The sequence below is a fragment of the Anabas testudineus genome, chromosome 6 (assembly GCF_900324465.2).
Source record: "Anabas testudineus chromosome 6, fAnaTes1.2, whole genome shotgun sequence".
NCBI classification, from domain to species: Eukaryota; Metazoa; Chordata; class Actinopteri; order Anabantiformes; family Anabantidae; genus Anabas; species Anabas testudineus.
Genome location: NC_046615.1, coordinates 4,571,804 through 4,589,151, shown reverse-complemented (window position 1 = coordinate 4,589,151; position 17,348 = coordinate 4,571,804). Strand labels below are relative to the sequence as shown.

The 17,348-nt window shown below is 40.6% G+C and overlaps 2 protein-coding genes across 2 annotated transcripts in view; one reads left to right on the top strand and one right to left on the bottom strand.

Annotated features, from left to right (window-relative positions):
- Positions 1 to 6,062, top strand: part of necab2 (N-terminal EF-hand calcium binding protein 2) — a 97,083-nt gene extending 91,021 nt beyond the window's left edge. Inside the window, exons 12-13 of the mRNA XM_026364701.1 lie at positions 328 to 419; positions 1,698 to 6,062. Of these exons, the coding sequence (XP_026220486.1) occupies positions 328 to 419; positions 1,698 to 1,726 (121 nt within the window). The 3' untranslated portion in view covers positions 1,727 to 6,062. The remainder of the gene's footprint in view (positions 1 to 327; positions 420 to 1,697) is intronic.
- Positions 6,063 to 7,127: 1,065 nt separating this feature from the next.
- On the bottom strand, positions 7,128 to 17,288 carry slc38a8a (solute carrier family 38 member 8a). The gene is made up of 10 exons (XM_026366262.1): positions 17,085 to 17,288; positions 13,604 to 13,802; positions 12,979 to 13,135; positions 12,415 to 12,519; positions 11,827 to 11,884; positions 9,817 to 9,931; positions 9,259 to 9,406; positions 8,786 to 8,988; positions 8,658 to 8,709; positions 7,128 to 7,396 (listed from the first exon to the last, which is right to left on the bottom strand). The coding sequence occupies exons 1-10, from the start codon at positions 17,286 to 17,288 to the stop codon at positions 7,294 to 7,296; spliced, it is 1,344 nt and encodes a 447-aa protein (XP_026222047.1). The 3' UTR covers positions 7,128 to 7,293.
- Between the last annotated feature and the right edge of the window lie 60 nt (positions 17,289 to 17,348).

Sequence of the window (17,348 nt, the reverse complement as noted above, 5' to 3'; positions counted from 1 at the left end):
TTTGCTTGCTCCGGAGTTCTTGAAGGCCTTGTGTTGCGTCAGATCGTTATGATTTAGTGATGGTGCTGGGCATGAAGAGAGGCTGCTGATGTAGCTGCCTGCTGATCTCACTTTCTGCTCCACTGCTCACAGCATCTCACGGCCATTAATATTTCCCCTCTTACAGTAAAGGCTAACGGCCGTGCTAAGCAGTTTGAGGCTGTGTGTGCTTGTGTGGGAAACTGAGTGGCTGCAGGTGTGTGAGCACATACTGTAAATACTTGATGTGTCTGTGTGTGTGTGTTTGTGTGTGTGCGCGCATGCTCTCACCCTCTTCTATGATTTCAGGCACCTCCAGTCGCCCCCCAACAAAGCCTTTCAGCATGTGAAGGTGGATACATTGTGCCAGCCAGAGGCCGTGTCCTCTGTAGCCGTGCCAGGTCAGTGAAAAAACACAATAACATACAACAGACTTCTTGTTAGTGATCATTAAAGGTGCGGAGCAGTGATTTCGTTATTTGTATAACGTACCAGTGAAAAAACTTTGTGAAGTCTAATTCTAAACCGAGCCACAATTTGCACTAGAAGTCAAACACACACATGACCTATACTCTCTATTGTCCCTGAACACCTCACAATACAGATGAGTTACACTGCCTGAACACAGCACACCAGCTCTACAGAGCACAGTGGCACATACGTGGTTAATGAGAGCATCAGAACAATCACCTATGGATGATTCAGTGAGGTGATAGAGAAAACGACATGTCTTTTCATGTCAGTTTATTGTTTTCAGTCGGAAATACCAGGCATGACACATTAGGACCAAAAACTAGTGATTTTGGCTACACTTAGCTTTAACCACTGCTTCAAAACATTATTAGGACAATTGTGAGTCAAATGGGAATCATGGAAAAATATGTGGATGACGTGAACACAAGATAATTAAACGCTAAACAAAAGTGTGTGCATGCACTGCGCATTGCTTGTTTATTAAAATTTTAATCTGGCTCTATTGCAATAGTCCAAACCCAATTATATTTAAAAGATCAAGATAAAAAAAACTAAGGGGAAAAAGCTAATCCTCACATACAGTAGGAGAAGCTAGATAAGTGTTTGGCATTTTTTCCTTGATGAAAGACGTAAATTATTAACCGGTTATCAAAATTGGCAGTGATGACTGATAAAAAAAATTCAGCTTTAAAGCCAGTGAGTGGAAAACAATAGAACGAAACGGAAGAGAATCCATTTGTAATTAACAGAAAATAAGGAAATGATGCAAAAGGCTGCAATTACAGAGTTGAACTAATCCTCAGGAACTTGATTATTGTTTAGTCATTAGGGCTGCGCAGGGTGGTTGTGTAATAACTCGAAGCTCAGGGGCACTCTGAAACAACTGAAGCAGCCTGCCGCTGAAAATGGCACCATTTAAAACAACTGACGCTGGCATATGTCCGCGCTCGGAGGCGAAGACTGTCAGTGTGACGCCTGGCGGTCTGCCATTGGTACCTTTCTTTTCCCTCAGCTCTCATTTTGTCCTCCATCTCTCCACAAACCTGCCCTGTGCGATCCCCTTTTCTCCACCCTCACACTCTGTTCTCTTTGTTTCTGTGCCAAATTTCTCCTCATCTCCATTCAATCTGTTTCCTGTCATTCCCTCTCACGTCTCTCCGTCCTCGCGTTTTCACCTCTCTCTCTGTCTCCTTTGTCTCTTGCAGCCGCCTGGTGCAGCGTGAACAGGGACTGAGCATGAAGATCTTCAACTGCACATCAAGACTCCTGGACACCCCCCTCTCCCTCTTTCTCTTCCTCTTCCTCTTCCTGGTCCCCCCCTTGCGTTTCACCTGCTGTTACCCATCCCCTCCCATCCTCTCCTCCTTCATCCCTCACTTTCCTCGACTCTTTTTGTAAGTACATGTTTACACAGTGCAAATGAATGGCGTCAACCGCAGTGGAAAAAAACAGTGCATTTTACAATGTGAGATTACTAAAAGGCATTCGCGTCTCACCGTGGTAGTTTGCTGGCTCGAGATTTTGGATTATTTCATGTTTATGTTGAAGTAGCCTTGAGCCACTGTAAGGTCACAGGAGTCATGTAGCAAGGACCCCAGGGTGGAGTTTTTCATGTAGCAGTTACAGTGCTGGGGTAGTGGGAATGTGTTTTCATTTCATGGTAGCTGCTAATGCCACATTAGCATCATAACCACTATGGTTTTTCTTTTGGAACTGACCAAACGCTTCAGACATTATTCTCAAATCAGCCATTCTGACAGACACAGGTTTCAGATTAGCTTGCACTCTCAGGTAAACCGAATGCTTGAATTTAGTTGGAAGGTTAGCTAGCTCACTAGCTAGCTGCCAGAGACTGTTAAGTCCCTAATTAATTGACCAGAGTTTATATAAATATAAAACAATATCAATAAATATATATAATATGGTGAAAACCTTGATTGCCTTGCAAGCAGTGATTTTAGATTTCCTACCCTGATAAGAATAAGAACTAGAGATAGCAAGAAGCTGTAAGGTTCCTATAGCTGCAGCTGCTGTAGCTTTAGCAGGTTAAATACCGTGTTATCCTGGCTAAAACGAACATGGTTTATAACAAGAACTCGATAAAACCAAGGAAATGCAACATATCTGACATCCTTTAAATTAATTTAATGACATTTTTAAATAAAAGATATCATTTAATCATCTCAAAGACTTTATTGCTTTTCCAGGACACTAACAAGTAGCTAACGGGTTGACTTTCACACATTAGCTTGCTAACATTATGCTGCTAGCGACCCAGATTAAATCTACTTTTTAAAGTCTAATGTCAGGGGACAAAACTGATGTGAACATTTTTTTTAAATTAATCAAGACATAGAGTAGAGTAAACCATTATTTCTTTCTTATTTTGCTGTGTGATTACCTGCTTTCTACATGAAGAATTTAACAATGGCTGCTGTGGGAGTAATGTCTCTAAGGCTATGAGCTTTATTTATTTATGTATTTATTTATTTATTTACTTTATTAGTTAAACACCACAGATTTGTAACGAGCAACAAACTCAGATCTCTGGGAAGCCAGGTGATTTTGAGAAACATCACAGTTATGTTTCTCACTTAAAACGACTTCATACTTAAGTTCATTTTCTTTAGCTCTATGGGTTCAGAGTTGAATCGCTAAACATTAACATCGTATCGTCTGCTGCTACAGAAGAGACTCAGTAGTGGGAAAAGTCAGCACCTCACTGTTCTCCATGCAGCTACAGTTCGTTTACGTTTTGCCTTCTGTTGTATTCCTTGTCTGAATTGGCAATGGGTAGCTATTAGCTGTGTAATTCTAGCTGAGTTTGTACATATCGAAAAATGTTGTTCTATTATGATTATATTTGTATTTATTGACATCTTTTAGTGCTATGGTGCAAATTTCTCCTCAGTGGAAGTGACAGTAGCTTCATAGGCACTGCAGCTTCTCTCAGCTGTTTGTTTGAACCGGAATACGTATCAGACCGATAACAACAGATAGCAGATGACATTGAATATAAAGCCTTAAACATCACCACATTCTAGAGGAGGTTCTCAAACGATGACTTTCCTTTTTTTGATGTAATGTACCCACTAACCAGGGAAAAGCCCACTAGTGGTCTTTCAGTGTGGACCTCTTGGCATCACATTATACAACGCCAGTGCTTATTATTGACACAAAGACAGTTTCACTGATTGCATTAGTTTTCTGTCCACCAGATACATTCAAAATGGGACTTCCCACCACTTTGCATACTGTACTTAATAGATCAATAGATCAATCACCTCAGCAGAAGTATTTCTAAAATGTATATTGCCACTAGATGACTAATATAAAGCAAGAGTCTCACAACCTATAACTTAACAGGACAAAAGGAGGAAAAAAACTAAATTGTAGAAAATCCTCCTTAGTCTGCATCGCACCTGGACTAACTAGGTTATCAGAATGTATTGCAGGATGGGTCTGATCAGCCACACCTGACCTTTCAAAAATGAGGCCAAACCATCTTTACAACACCCTGATGAGCATATTATTCTGATATGACCAGCAACAATACTGTTTAATTAAGGGTGTCCGCTTTTCAGCAGAAGACCGAGGACGGTCTTTGTCTCCATTTGTGCAGATGTTTTTATTCTGGCAACGTTCAACAGTAATTGTACTGTGATCATGTGTCTGCTGATTGGTCAGACCCACCTCTGCATCGGTTCCGATGTTTATAGATGTTTGGTCCAAATCTCACCCCATTCATCCCATTCACCTTGGGATGAACAATCACACTCTCACTCAGAAAGCACAATGTAAAAATGAGGGAATATTATGACTTGAAGATACAATATATTAGAAGTTACTGAGTAGGATGAGCGTATTTAGAGGTGTATAGTAATCCTGTTTATCTGGTTAAAGGTTGTTAATAAATCACTCTTCTTTATAGAGCTATACTTTAAAGGTGCCATCTTACCATCCACCTCACTGTTGGATATATTTCCTCGCTTTTCATCTGTGAATGACAGCCAGTCTGTCATCTGCCAGTACTGTGGTAACAGTGAGTGGGAATCCAGTTACACCGATACTTAAGTCGATCTAGCGCCGTTACCTTCTTTTAGAATGCTGGGCTGCATTAAGCAGGGCAAGACTGTGTGGACTTTGGAAATGTCGACTATAATTATTACATATAATGTAAAGGAAGTTCGTATTACGGTAGGCTTGTAGAACAGGCATGCAAAGGCGTCGCTGCTTTATCTGTAAAACCTCTCTACTAATCTTTGAATGATTGTCTTAAAGGCACTCTGTGGAGTTTTTGACCACTAGCAGTGCTGTGGCGCAATGTTTTTATGATTGGGCCCCTGTGTGTTGTGGACAGTGTATAATACAGTATTTTTCTGAATCAACAGTTCAGTGGTAAAGCATCAAGAAATGTAGCAATGCACCATAAAACAGAATAAGGATGAAGTCTGCAAGAAAACATGGATGTAAACCTGTAAGCAGGATTAAGCAATGCTGCTTTGCTAACATTTATACAGCAGGAACTGTGACAAAAAAAAAAAAAAAAACACTGGGTGTAAACATGATGTTGGTTTGTTTACAAAAGGAAATTTCACAGTGCACCTTTAACCTTTTACATATAACTACTACTGTGTTCAGGAAGGAGCTGCTGTATTCTGAATAGGCGTATAAAGCCATATTGCATGGATTGATGTTTACATGTCAGTGACTTTCCTATACTGATAGCCATAGTTTTACAGTACTCAAGAGCCCAGCTGAATGCAGCCCACGTTCTAATCGAGGGTTTCTTTTCTGTACATTGTGCCCAGCTTGGTTGGGTTTTGTATATGAGGTAGATAGTGAGTGAACTGTCAGAAATGCCAATACTGTTTCCTGTTGATACATTCCTGAATGTCCCTCAGACTGTGCAACCTGTTCTTTTTCTACCCTCCTACTCCGCAGTGCAACCTGTGCTTCGTCATACAACGAAAGAGTTATGCCATCGACATGTAGTGAGACAGGCCTTGATTGATTTAGCAACATGGCAATGAGAACAATATTAACAGCAGAGGGCACATTGTGGAGGATGTGACGACGAGGCCTCCTGTAGATCAGCTACAGGAAGGGCGTCACTAGAGTTACCTCAAAAAGCGTGATCACATGATACCAAGCCAATCAGGAATTTGCCAAATTTGCCCACATCATGGTTATAACTCTTCCCTTATATGGCTGTGTCCTTTTCTATCCCTCAACTGAGTGCATGTCAACTGAATGTCCAGTAACTTCTTTGCTGTAGTATTAGGCCATGCTACTCTTCAATGGGTTTTGTGCATTTCTTACCTTCTTTCTTTTTCTAGTATTCCTCTGAAGCAAACAGAGAGTAAAAATCTATTAAATAAAATATATGACTAGAGAAGTGGCATACATGAACATTCACTTTTATGGCAATGTTAAATGAAATATTAATTCTTAATGTATGTTTCAGTAAAATAGCTTTCTCTTCTTAAGTGTAGAGACTTATTGCAGGGATGCAAGTATTATATTTGGTCTTTAAAGAATATCTTGTTGAAATTCGATATGATGTAGAGTGATGCAATTCAATAAAACTATGAAACTGAAAATTGTGCGTTGTGGCTTTGATTTTAAATGATGCTGGTGAGTCATAATGGCAGAGGAGTCAAGCTGAAACGGTTGCTGCACATCTGAGATTACTTTGAACTTTTATTCATCCTACAGTATCGTGAGGTTTTGTGCTGAATAAAGTCTAATCAGCCTGCATAATAATCAAACACTCAATCCGCAGATGTTTACTCGATGTTTTGATGAGAATTAACATGAGATAAGACAAACAATGTCTTTCCATTCCCATCTTGTCTTTGAATTTGCATTCACCTACACACACACACAGATGTCAGAGAACACATGAGGCGGGTCAGAATACAGTTTACTTCTTCAATTTCTCTTTATCCACGCCACTCTGGATGAATGAAAAATACAAAAAGAAAAAAATACAAATGTTTCATGTGTCAATTCATTTGCGGAACCAAGCCATTGACGTGACACATAGTTTGGTGTTACTATCTACCTCATTAGATACACATTTAACATTTCATTTTAAACTTATCTTTTCATTGGCATGAATTTCTAGTGTTAACATGACACATTATTACTACTGTAACTCATCAAATATCAGAATGTAGCCATTTAGTTATAAATATGCATTAAAATGTAAGCATTCCTGTTAAATTACAGTTCAAATGGTGTTTTGATCTATTTTGATGTTTCATGGGACCATACAGTGCATATTAGGCCACATTCTCAAATACATGAATAAAATAAAGTCTCCCAACTTTGTGGCACTCATGCAGCATCTATTACTTCAATCTTAGTCCTTTAAATACAGAATGGCCTCCACATCACATTTTCCAGTAGTAACATATAGATTGAGCAACAACTCAGCTCTGCATGAAGCCTGTAAAGACTGGTCCTATAGTCTATTTTAGAAGAAAAGAAGTAAGGGAATAAAATCAGTGACATTAATGTTTAGAACACCCCAAACACAGAGGTTAAAGCATTTCACCAGAATACCATATGTTTGAATGTGCACTGATATGTGTGACAACATAAGACGAACAAAAAACAATCAGGAGACTCATTAAAATCGGCAAAGAGGTGGAGCCCTGGTTTAATGAAGTGGTATAGGTGAGGTGGTCTCCACAGAGACTGTGCTCACAGTGTTCATAGCCAGCCTTTATTTCAGAACCTCCAAAGTTATTGTGAAAAACTAGTCACACTGTGTGAGGGAAGTGAGACTGAGACTCAGCTCTTTCTGAGGAGCTGCATGAAAGCAATGGTGGTGCTCTGGCCGAAGATGAAGGCTCCGCAGATCAGGGTCACCAATCCCCAAACTGTCAGGAGCACTCTGGGTAGGAACAGGCAGAAAACAAAAACAAAAAAGCGTTACCATACAACTTTTCAACACATACATCTGAATCTCTTCCTCGTGGTACAGCAGATTAGAATTTTAGAGTTTCGACCTTAAATATCTAAAAAACTACTGGATGGCAATGGAATCTGGTACAAACACTGACACAACCCTTCATAGAGAAGTATAATACCTTCAATTTTCATGTAGCTCCATGAAGGTCTCTGTACACCACACAAAAAACAAACCAAAAAACGTCTATAGCCCAAAGCAAAACTAGGTTAAACCTAAAGGGTTCAACCTCAGGGGGGCATGAATGCGCTCAGTAAAGGTCATGGTGATCAGTACATCCAATTTTTATACCGCCACATTTCTAGGACTAAAGACATTATCTTTTCAGGATTTCCATCTGTCCCTTCGGCCACCCCAATTCTTGTGAAAGCGATATCTAAAGAATGCTTGAAGGCATTTCCTTCAAATTTTGTACAACTGTCGACTTGGACTCATGATAAACTGTTTAGATACGTGAGGATCAGGGTCACAGTCACCTCATGTTAATCTGATTGTTGTTGTAAATGTGATGTCTAAGGAGCGCCTTGATGGAAGTTCTTCACATTTGGCAAACAATGTCACATGGGGTCACAGATGAACTGATTGAATTATTTTGGTGGTCAAAGGTCAAGGTCACTGTGATCTGATGTATGTCGCATTCTCATCAATCCTGTATCTCAGAAACACCTGGAAGGAATTTCAATACATCTTGCACAAACACCTGCTTGGACAGATGTGTGTGAACTACAATGTGACTGGTTAGTCAAGGCACACAAGTGCAATGCATTAATTCTAGTTCGATTTAGATTCTGTCTGTAGAAATGTTTACGTGTAATATGTATATGTGGGCTGATGATTGACAGAACTTCCACTACACTGCATTAACAGCCAGGAGTTAAGGAAAATCCCTAATGCATCCTCTGGATGAAATCTTTCCGAATGTTGCAAAGCACTGGACAGGCAAAGGTTCAAAGTGGCAGGACCATCATCAGACAAAAAACTCCTTTACTGAGAGTTAAGAACCTGTTAATAGTTTCTGTCAGAATAAAAGTGGAAATGCTGAAGGTTTGTTTAAGGATAAACAGACTCAGGTAGTCCAACTCATTTTACTAAGTACATTCATTTTTTGCCTCTTCAGTACTTTGTAGGATCATCACCCAGACATATATTTACTTTACATTAACATTTAAATGAACATTTCTTTTACCTGGTCTTCCAGGACACTGGCTGAGACTGCATGGCAAACACCAGACAGAGTCCTGTTCAAACACAAACATGGGGGCTTACAGTTTGCAGCACATTTAACAGAATATGAATGTATAACCAGAGAATTACCTGGGAAGATAAAGATGAAAAAGGCGCTGATCCCTCCAATGACACTGATGACTTTACTGATGTCTGGCACAAAGACGGCAATGAACAGCGTCACTGCCACCCAGAGGACTGTCAGCACGTAGCGGCTGCGGCTTTCAAACTCCACCGTCACCACGCCGTAACACCTCCGCCTCCAACTCAGCAGGGGGTCCTGGATCACCGATCTGATGTGCATATGGTGGGTGTGTTGTGTTTGTTCAATCAGTACAGGCGACAACCATCCTCATATAGCCAGTGTCTTTTGTAAATCATCATTACTCAAGCAGAGAGTTTGGAGCCTTTTTATATTAAAACATTCTGTATTCGCTTCAGGTAAGAGTTATTGTATATAGGTTCTTTAATGTGGGAAACTTAATTAAAATGTTTTATTAACATTTCAGATGAGCTGAGGTACCATTGATTTTCCAGACTTATAAGTAATCGAAATGCCTGACCTGCCCAGCAGCAGGATGATGGGATAGATTGTGATGATGGAGACTCCGAACAGCAGCCTGGCAATGACCATCAGAATGTCATCGCTGGCGTATGACATCAAAATATCGGCCTTTACATCCTTTCCAAATGTCAGGTACCCATAAACCCCTGCAACAGAGAAAAGATGGGTTGATGTTTCTTTATCTTTAGTCATCAACAACTACAGTGCAGCCAAATGTTAAATTTGGCATTTTCAGTTTTTGGAGGAAATGTTATTTCCTGGCTCCACTGTGAAAGAGTTCACAAAGTACAGCTCAGGACAGCTGTGACTGTGTTGTTCACGTGAGATTTAAAAATATAAATATGTATGAACAATATAAAACTATATCTACCGGTTTTAATTACATTGAACGAGGCATCTTCACCCCACTATATTAAAACCACCTAAACACACATTGGTATTCCTTCTTGCGCTTTTCCTTTGGACATTTTGACATTTTCTATGTAAAGTGATATTTAGATGTGCATTAAGCACAGGGAAGAGGCGCAGAAGAGAGAGAAGTAGAATCTTGTCAGACCTGTGAGGGAGTAGATGATGAGACAGAAGATCATGGAGACCACGGAGATGAAGGCCCAGTGAGAGAGCCGCTGGTTCTCCATGCTGCTGTAGATGGCGATGGATGCCTCGTGGCACTGGAGCACAAACACACAAACAAGAAAGAAGGAAAACAAGAAGTGTGACATCAATCCTGAAAGTCAAGATTTGTATTTAGTGACAGCATCAGCTGAGTTAATTTACTAGTTCTTCTCTTATTAAAGGTAATTTCAACTGATGTCTCAGAAAAAAATTCAAGATTCAGGCAGAAATCCAATGACAATACAGCAGGACATCTAACCGGGACACATAGCTTTCAGTGCAAGGTGAAGATCCAAATATGTGTTGGCGAGGTGAACTGAGATGAAAAAGGGAATTAAAGCGAAGGCCATGGGGTCTGAGCAATGCACCGGGACGAGTTCAACCATCACAGCTGTCAGGATACAGACTCTTGTCCCCACTTGATCCCAGCTGCCATCGTTTCCTCTCAGCATCGCATCAGCTCGTTTTTCAACCCTTTGCAACTGCAATCACTCACCCTGAGGAAGCGTGTCTCACTGTGTGTGTGTGTGTTTGTGTGGAAGGACATGCATCAATCCTTACACATTTTCCCCCTTTTATTTGATCCCGCCAGCATCCTTCACGGGTTACCTTGGCAACTTAGGAAGTCAGACATTAGTCTACCCTGCTTCAGATTGACAGAATGATCTTTATCCCACACTCTACCCTGCTATTAAATATGAAAAACTCACTCTGCTGAGCTCCTGTGGAGCATAGCAGCCCCAGGCTGCACCAGCCAGCTGACCTTTACACTATACTACAACCTCCTGAGAAAAATCCAGGTCCTAAAGATTATCGAGAAAACACTGTTTGACTTCAATACCAGCCATTATTAGCAACAAAGAAATACTGTATGCAGATGCATACAAAGTATTAAAATGAATTTCCTGTTACAATTAATGACATATGATTCGATAGAGTTGGTTTTATTAGTCCAGGTTTTGAAATATGTGAGGTTTCTTCTCAGTAACATGGAATTTTAAATGTCACAGTGAACAGTTCTCGTACTGGCTATTTCCTCTCTGAAAATCGTTCCCCTGGAGACGCAGTACACAGTAAGATCAAAATGATCCATAGTTAAAAACACATCATCACAACGGATGTGAGATGAAAGTTCAGTTTGCTCAACTTTGACCCCAAACTGCAATGACCTTTTTAGCTGCAGTCAATGACTGGAGACCACTTCAAGTGTCTCAACTCAGGGAATAATCTGACATTTTGGGGAATGCTTAATAGCTTCCTCACTGAGATGAGAAGACTGATAACGCTTTAATGTCTTTTCCTGAATACGAAGCTATAGGCAGCGGGCATGAAGACAACACACTGATTACGTCCAGAGCTAACAAAATCTATCAGCTATAATATTTATATGAACATTTCGATCTCTTTTTCAAAGTTAGTCGTCTAGATTGAGCACATCAATAGCTGATCCTTAATCAATTAACCCATTAATGCAGGTTTTTGCTGGTAAGTTAACGCTAGCAAGCTAACACAAATTAGCTTTGCCATCTGCACTTTCTGAGAGTTCCACCAGAGAAGATTCGAGCAGAAAGCAGCAAAATCAGCTGGGATCAGACAGTTGATTGGTTTCTATTTTGGCACAGATGATGCTTCTTCCTCGTAAAAATATTTTAAAAAGCTTTGTGTTTAGTTTTGGCAGGTCTTTGCTGCTCTCTGCTGGACTAGACTGACACATTATTATTATTATACACTTTGTTTCTGTCTTAACATTTTAGTTTAATCTATGTCACAATAAAAGACAGATCATTCACATTTAACATAAGTTTTCCATTCAATTATGACACAGGAAATGCATACATACAAAGAACAAACCAGTGTAACAGCTGTGCCTCCAGCCTAACGACAGCATAATGTTACAAACACATGTTAACCATGTCTCGAATGGTCCTACTTTTCAAAGTGTTCCACTCACTTGGAAACCGAAGCAGATGGTCGGGATGACGCTGAACATTGAGGCCCAGGAGCCGATCCTGCACACAGACAGGAGGAGACACACAAGAGAGTCATTTTCTGAAGTTCACAAATGCCACAAGAAAGAGGAGAGAGAAGCTATTGTTAGGGCGCCGCTCATAATGCCGTGGCATTTAGACACACTTTGTCATAGAGTTCAACTGTCAATCACAGGCACACGAATGACAAGAGGTTTAAAGAGAACGGGGAGCAGGACGGTTTGATCTTTTTAGTCAGTCCTGGTGGCCTCAGTTCAGAGAAGATTTATAATATGTTGGCCATATTTCCAGGAAGCAACCTCATAACGTGGCTTTGCTCTGGAAATTAAGAGACACAGAAATATCACCCTTTCTTTCTCTTCCACCACCACTATTGTTTATTGTTCATTTATTAGGATCCTCATTAGTTTCAGCCACAGTGGCAGCTAATCTTTCTGGGGGTCGACATCTTCAAAATACATTCACATATATCTGGCTGTAGCTTCATAAATAATGTACAGACATGGTATCAATTCTTTTCACCTGACTCTGAGCAAGAAAGTGAATCATACCCAGCGCTGTAGACAGGGGTGATGGGAACTCGAACAGAAGGCATGGTGTGGTACTTGATGATGATGGCTATAGTTAGGTAGGTCGCAGCCAGAGTTCCCAGAACACTGTGAGAGGTCAGAGACAAAACACACGCTTCAGACAGAAAGAAGAGAAACACCAGGACACTACAGTCAGAGTGGATTACTGGAAACTGACCACAGGAGTTTGTACCATCATTCATCCATATACAGGCATGTTTGATTTAAGCACTTACTGTATGCTGCACATGTATGAACAAAGGTTATTGTCCTCAGAAAACACAACAAATTGTTGTCACAGTGTGATAAAAAACCTCCTATTACTTATTTTTCTGTATCAAGGTTTATAAGTTTGTCCTGTTCTTGTGATAACGTGCTTATCATGAAGTGTCTTAAGTATACATTTGACACTTCGGGCTATAAATGACGCCTGAAGAAAGACCATAGATTTTTCAAAATGGGAAGCGTTCATCCTCTGAGAAACATGTTTGTTGCCAGTAAAACATTTGTGTTTTAAACATGCACATGCAGCACAGGACACCTGACCTGATGTATTTCTGAATGCTGATCTCTTTGGGGATGGACAGCGGCAGGATGAGGAGAGCGCAGAGCAGCACCAGGGCAAAGTGCTGGTCAGTGTAGAAATGGTACGGCATCTCTGACTCCGGTAAACCAGTCACCAGTTCATACAGGGAGCCACACACTGCAACACAAGCACCCAAACAGCACACAAACTGCATCACATACGAAAACAGATGGGAGATGTAAGCATGCTGTTCAAATAGTACAAGACAAAGCAAAGAAAAACCAATGTGTTTTAAATCAGGTTCATATTAAATCCTCAGTCCTGGAGCATAGGATTGAAGATCAACTGTATCTGCTGCCATGGGCTACATCCTGTCAGGAGAGGAGAAATAAGCCAAACAAGACCACAGGTTTGTCATGTGCTCTAATGTAAGAAGAGGGAAGCTAAATTGGGCACACAGCAAAATAACGCCAAGTGATGCAAAGTGAGGTTTAAGGAGGAGAGAGATCCAGCTGAACAATTGTCACGGCACATTTTATGTCCATGGATTCCTGGAACTAATGGGTTAAAGGATGAAGCTGAGAAAGATCCGACTAAAACGTATGAGTCTTGTTAAATGCACGTTTATCTGACTCTCCTACTCACACTTCTCCAGCTGGTCGTTCACTATGACCAGAAAGGCCACAGCAATCATGAAAAGGTTGAAGACAAAGCAGATCTCACACAGCTGACCGATGGCCGGCCCGCACACCTCCTTCACCACCGCCTGGTAGGTGCACTGGCCACTGATGGAAGACGAGTATCCCAAGATGATCAGACCACTGATCAGGAACACCAGGGAGATCTGAGAGGAGGAAGCATGACGGATGGAGTTCAATGATCCAGGAGACACATGGGGTCTGTATACAGTCACTGAAGGTTGGACATTGCTTCACAGTATATTTTAGCATATTAGCAGGTTAACATTTAATCATTAGCACAAAATATATAGCTGCTTTTGAAGGTATAAAGTGGTGGACAAATTACAGTAGCCAAAAAGGGTCAAGGTGATCCACAAAGGTCACTACATTTCAGGACTAATACCACTTGTTCAAGTAGTGTACTAATAGACTGACATACTGAAAAATGGTTTTGTTTTATTTCCACCTTTTCTTGCTTATTTAATTGCAGGCAATCCACTTTGATTAGTAGTACAGCTGGTACTAATACAATTACTAAATGGCTGGATGGCCGGATGGATGGATGTTATTTAGTGGCTAAAAAGCAGAATGTCATGTCTATTTAATGAAAAATAAATAGACGGAAAACGAATCAGAAGGACGGGAAAAAGCCTCCATACGGGGATATAACATCAAAAAGCCACTGGAAGGCTATTGTGTACCCGTTTGCTGTCACAAATGATTGCACTGGATGCCAGAGGCCTGGGATATAGAAAAGAGAAAGGATTTAGATGAACTGACAATAGGCAAATCATATTATTACAATTTGACTTGTGTTTTCCACAGATGTTATAATATAATACTACATCTGGATCCCACCTCTGTATCAGGATTAATGTCAGTGTCTTGTGGACTAACATGCTGGTAACAAGCAATAAGTTAGTGCCCCGTTATAAAACAAGTTTAAGATTGAGGCTATTCCTTGCTAACAATAAGAAAACTAGCTACACAACCTAAACAGGGAGAAGAGAGAAACACTAGGAGACAAACTTCAGGGTTATAGATCCCTGCTGAACAGCTATAAGGCCAAAGTCTGAAATTAGTCACTAAATGACATCAATTATGCAAATGAGGCTGAGGGGAAAACACCTCAGAGTGTCCTGTGATTCAATTAAGCTGCAAGATTATGTCTAGTTACCACTGTTGAATAACTGGAACATCAAGCCTATAACTTCAGATTCAGTTTTCTCCTGCTAGACCTCTGTAACAGTTCACCACACCGCTTACTGGTATCAGCAGATACCAGCTCATGCTCTAGCAATCGTTTATTTTTGTTGATATTGAGATAAGATACTCGTATTTCAGTGACAAGCAGTGCGAGAAATCAGCCCAGGTCAAGTCTGTTTTGGTATAGGATGGTATGTGACCAAGTGATGACCACTAGTCCTACAATCAACTGTAGTTATATTAGAAGAATGTGAAACAGACAGAGTTGTTTTAAAGTTGATTTAAATAACTTATTATGTAAAAAACAACTATTTCAATTTCTGGTCACAACAATGTGAAAGTGTTATTTATTGTAGGTATTGTCATTCTAACCACTCATTCATCTACCGGGAGACAACTGTATCGAGCAAAAGAAGCTAATGCAATACCTGTTTGGACTCCTGTCTGAACTTCTCTGGAGAACAGCGCTTAAGGCTGAGTGAATATTGGACTCAATTTGTTAGGCAGACAGAATCACAATGCTAAATGAATGCTAATTTAGCTACATGAAATGCAGCAGCTCTTTAATGTTAACTACTGAGCGTGAGATATACTGTCATCATGCACCTGTTGGCTTGTTTTGATGACTGTCTGCCCCCTAGTGGCCACAGAAATCTACAACTGCAGCTTTAAACAAAACATCAACAGTTTTCTTCACTGCAAAAAAAAGATCATTCACTTGCTTCAACAAACAAACAAACAAACAACAAACAAACATCCATCTTTGGATGAGACATCACCATGTTATGCTATGTTATAATGTTGCCTAAAAGCTGTGAGAAACAGCCTGTCCAATTTGACATTTGACATTTGACAACACTCTGTAACGCAGAGAACTCAGATGATGTGTAGCAGAAACCTTCAAGCAACATTTAGCCTGCAGGAAGACAAATGATAAGCAAAGAACAGCAGCAGAAGCAGACACACTGAAATCAATAGACGACGGAAAAAATATCTAAAAAGGCAGAATGGAGGTGAGAAGGAGGAGAATAAAGGAATCATTTCTATTTTCTGTCCTGATCTACTGATCGGTGCTTTGATCTTCAGAGTTGTACAAGAAGAAGTGAAACAGGAATATGTGGTTTATTTATGTGACTGCCTTCTTCTGTTTCTCTCAGGACAAAACAGGGGCAGAGTTTCCTCTCACCCACATGGGAGCCAGCCAAAAAGCTTGATTTGAGTCTGGGAACTTTTTACACATGACTCAAAGGGAGAGAGGGCTCACTCAAGTCCATTTCCAGGGTCAAAGTGATGACGGGCTGCGTTTAGAGACAGGCAGAATGGAAACAGTGTTAGACTTTAAATACCCCCCCCCACACACACACACCCCGGTGCTGTGGTGTCAGTGACAGATGGAGAAATCAGGTGAGGAGAAAAAATCCGACTGATAAAGTGGATGTAGAAAATGCAGAACTGTGCCTGAGTCTGAGTCTGAGTCTGAGTCTGCTGTCTGCTGGAACAGATCACTATCTGAGTAATGGAGCTCAGTGGAGCCCCCCCAACAGATAAGAGGCTTCTCTCCCACTAGAAAACTTTATAAACCTAATGAATACACATCAAAAAGTCAAATAAATAAATAAATGAATAAGAACATCTTCATGGAACTGAAGCAGCTCTTCTTAGAGCACTTTGTTAGATGTTTACTTCACTTACTCGCTTTGGATAAAAGTAGAAACCAACAAAACTAAAAGCGGATATTTAGAAAGATTTAAAGAATATTTAGATAGATTTAAAGAATATTTTAATAGATTTAAAGAATATTTAGTTAGATTTAAAGAATATTTAGTTAGATTTAAAGAATATTTAGTTAATTGATTTAAAGAATATTTAGTTAGATTTAAAGAATATTTTAGTTAGATTTAAAGAATATTTAGTTAGATTTAAAATATTTAGATAGATTTAAAGATATTTATTGATAGATTTTAGTTCGATTTAAAGAATTCGCTCGATTTCCGCCTATTTCGTTTGATTTCCGCCTCTTTTGTTCGCTTTCCCGCATTTCTTCGCTATTCCCGCCTTTGTTAGCTTTCCCGCTATTTCGCTCGCTTTCCCGCCTTTCGCTCGCTTTCCCGCCTTTTCTTGCTTTCCCGCCCTTTGTTCGCTTTCCCGCTCTTCGTTCGCTTTCCCGCCTCTTTCGTTCGCTTTGCCGCCTCTTTTTTAGTAGATTTAGTTAGATTAGTTAGATTTAAAGAATTGCCCACCAGCTCCACGGTGACTGCGCTGTGGACCCCCCCGGCTCTCTCGAAGGCCCAGGGGAAGTTGAGGAGCCCGGCGCCCAGCGCGGACTTCAGCATGATGAACACGGCCCCCACGGAGCCGAGCCGGGGCCCGGCGGTGACGTCCAGCGGGGGCTTGGCCGAGGCCGAAGCCAGCAGGCTGATGCTCTCCCTGGCTAACTCCTCCATGCGTGAACCGGCGGGAAACCTAAGGACGGGACACACCGACGCGGCCCCGCACACACACAC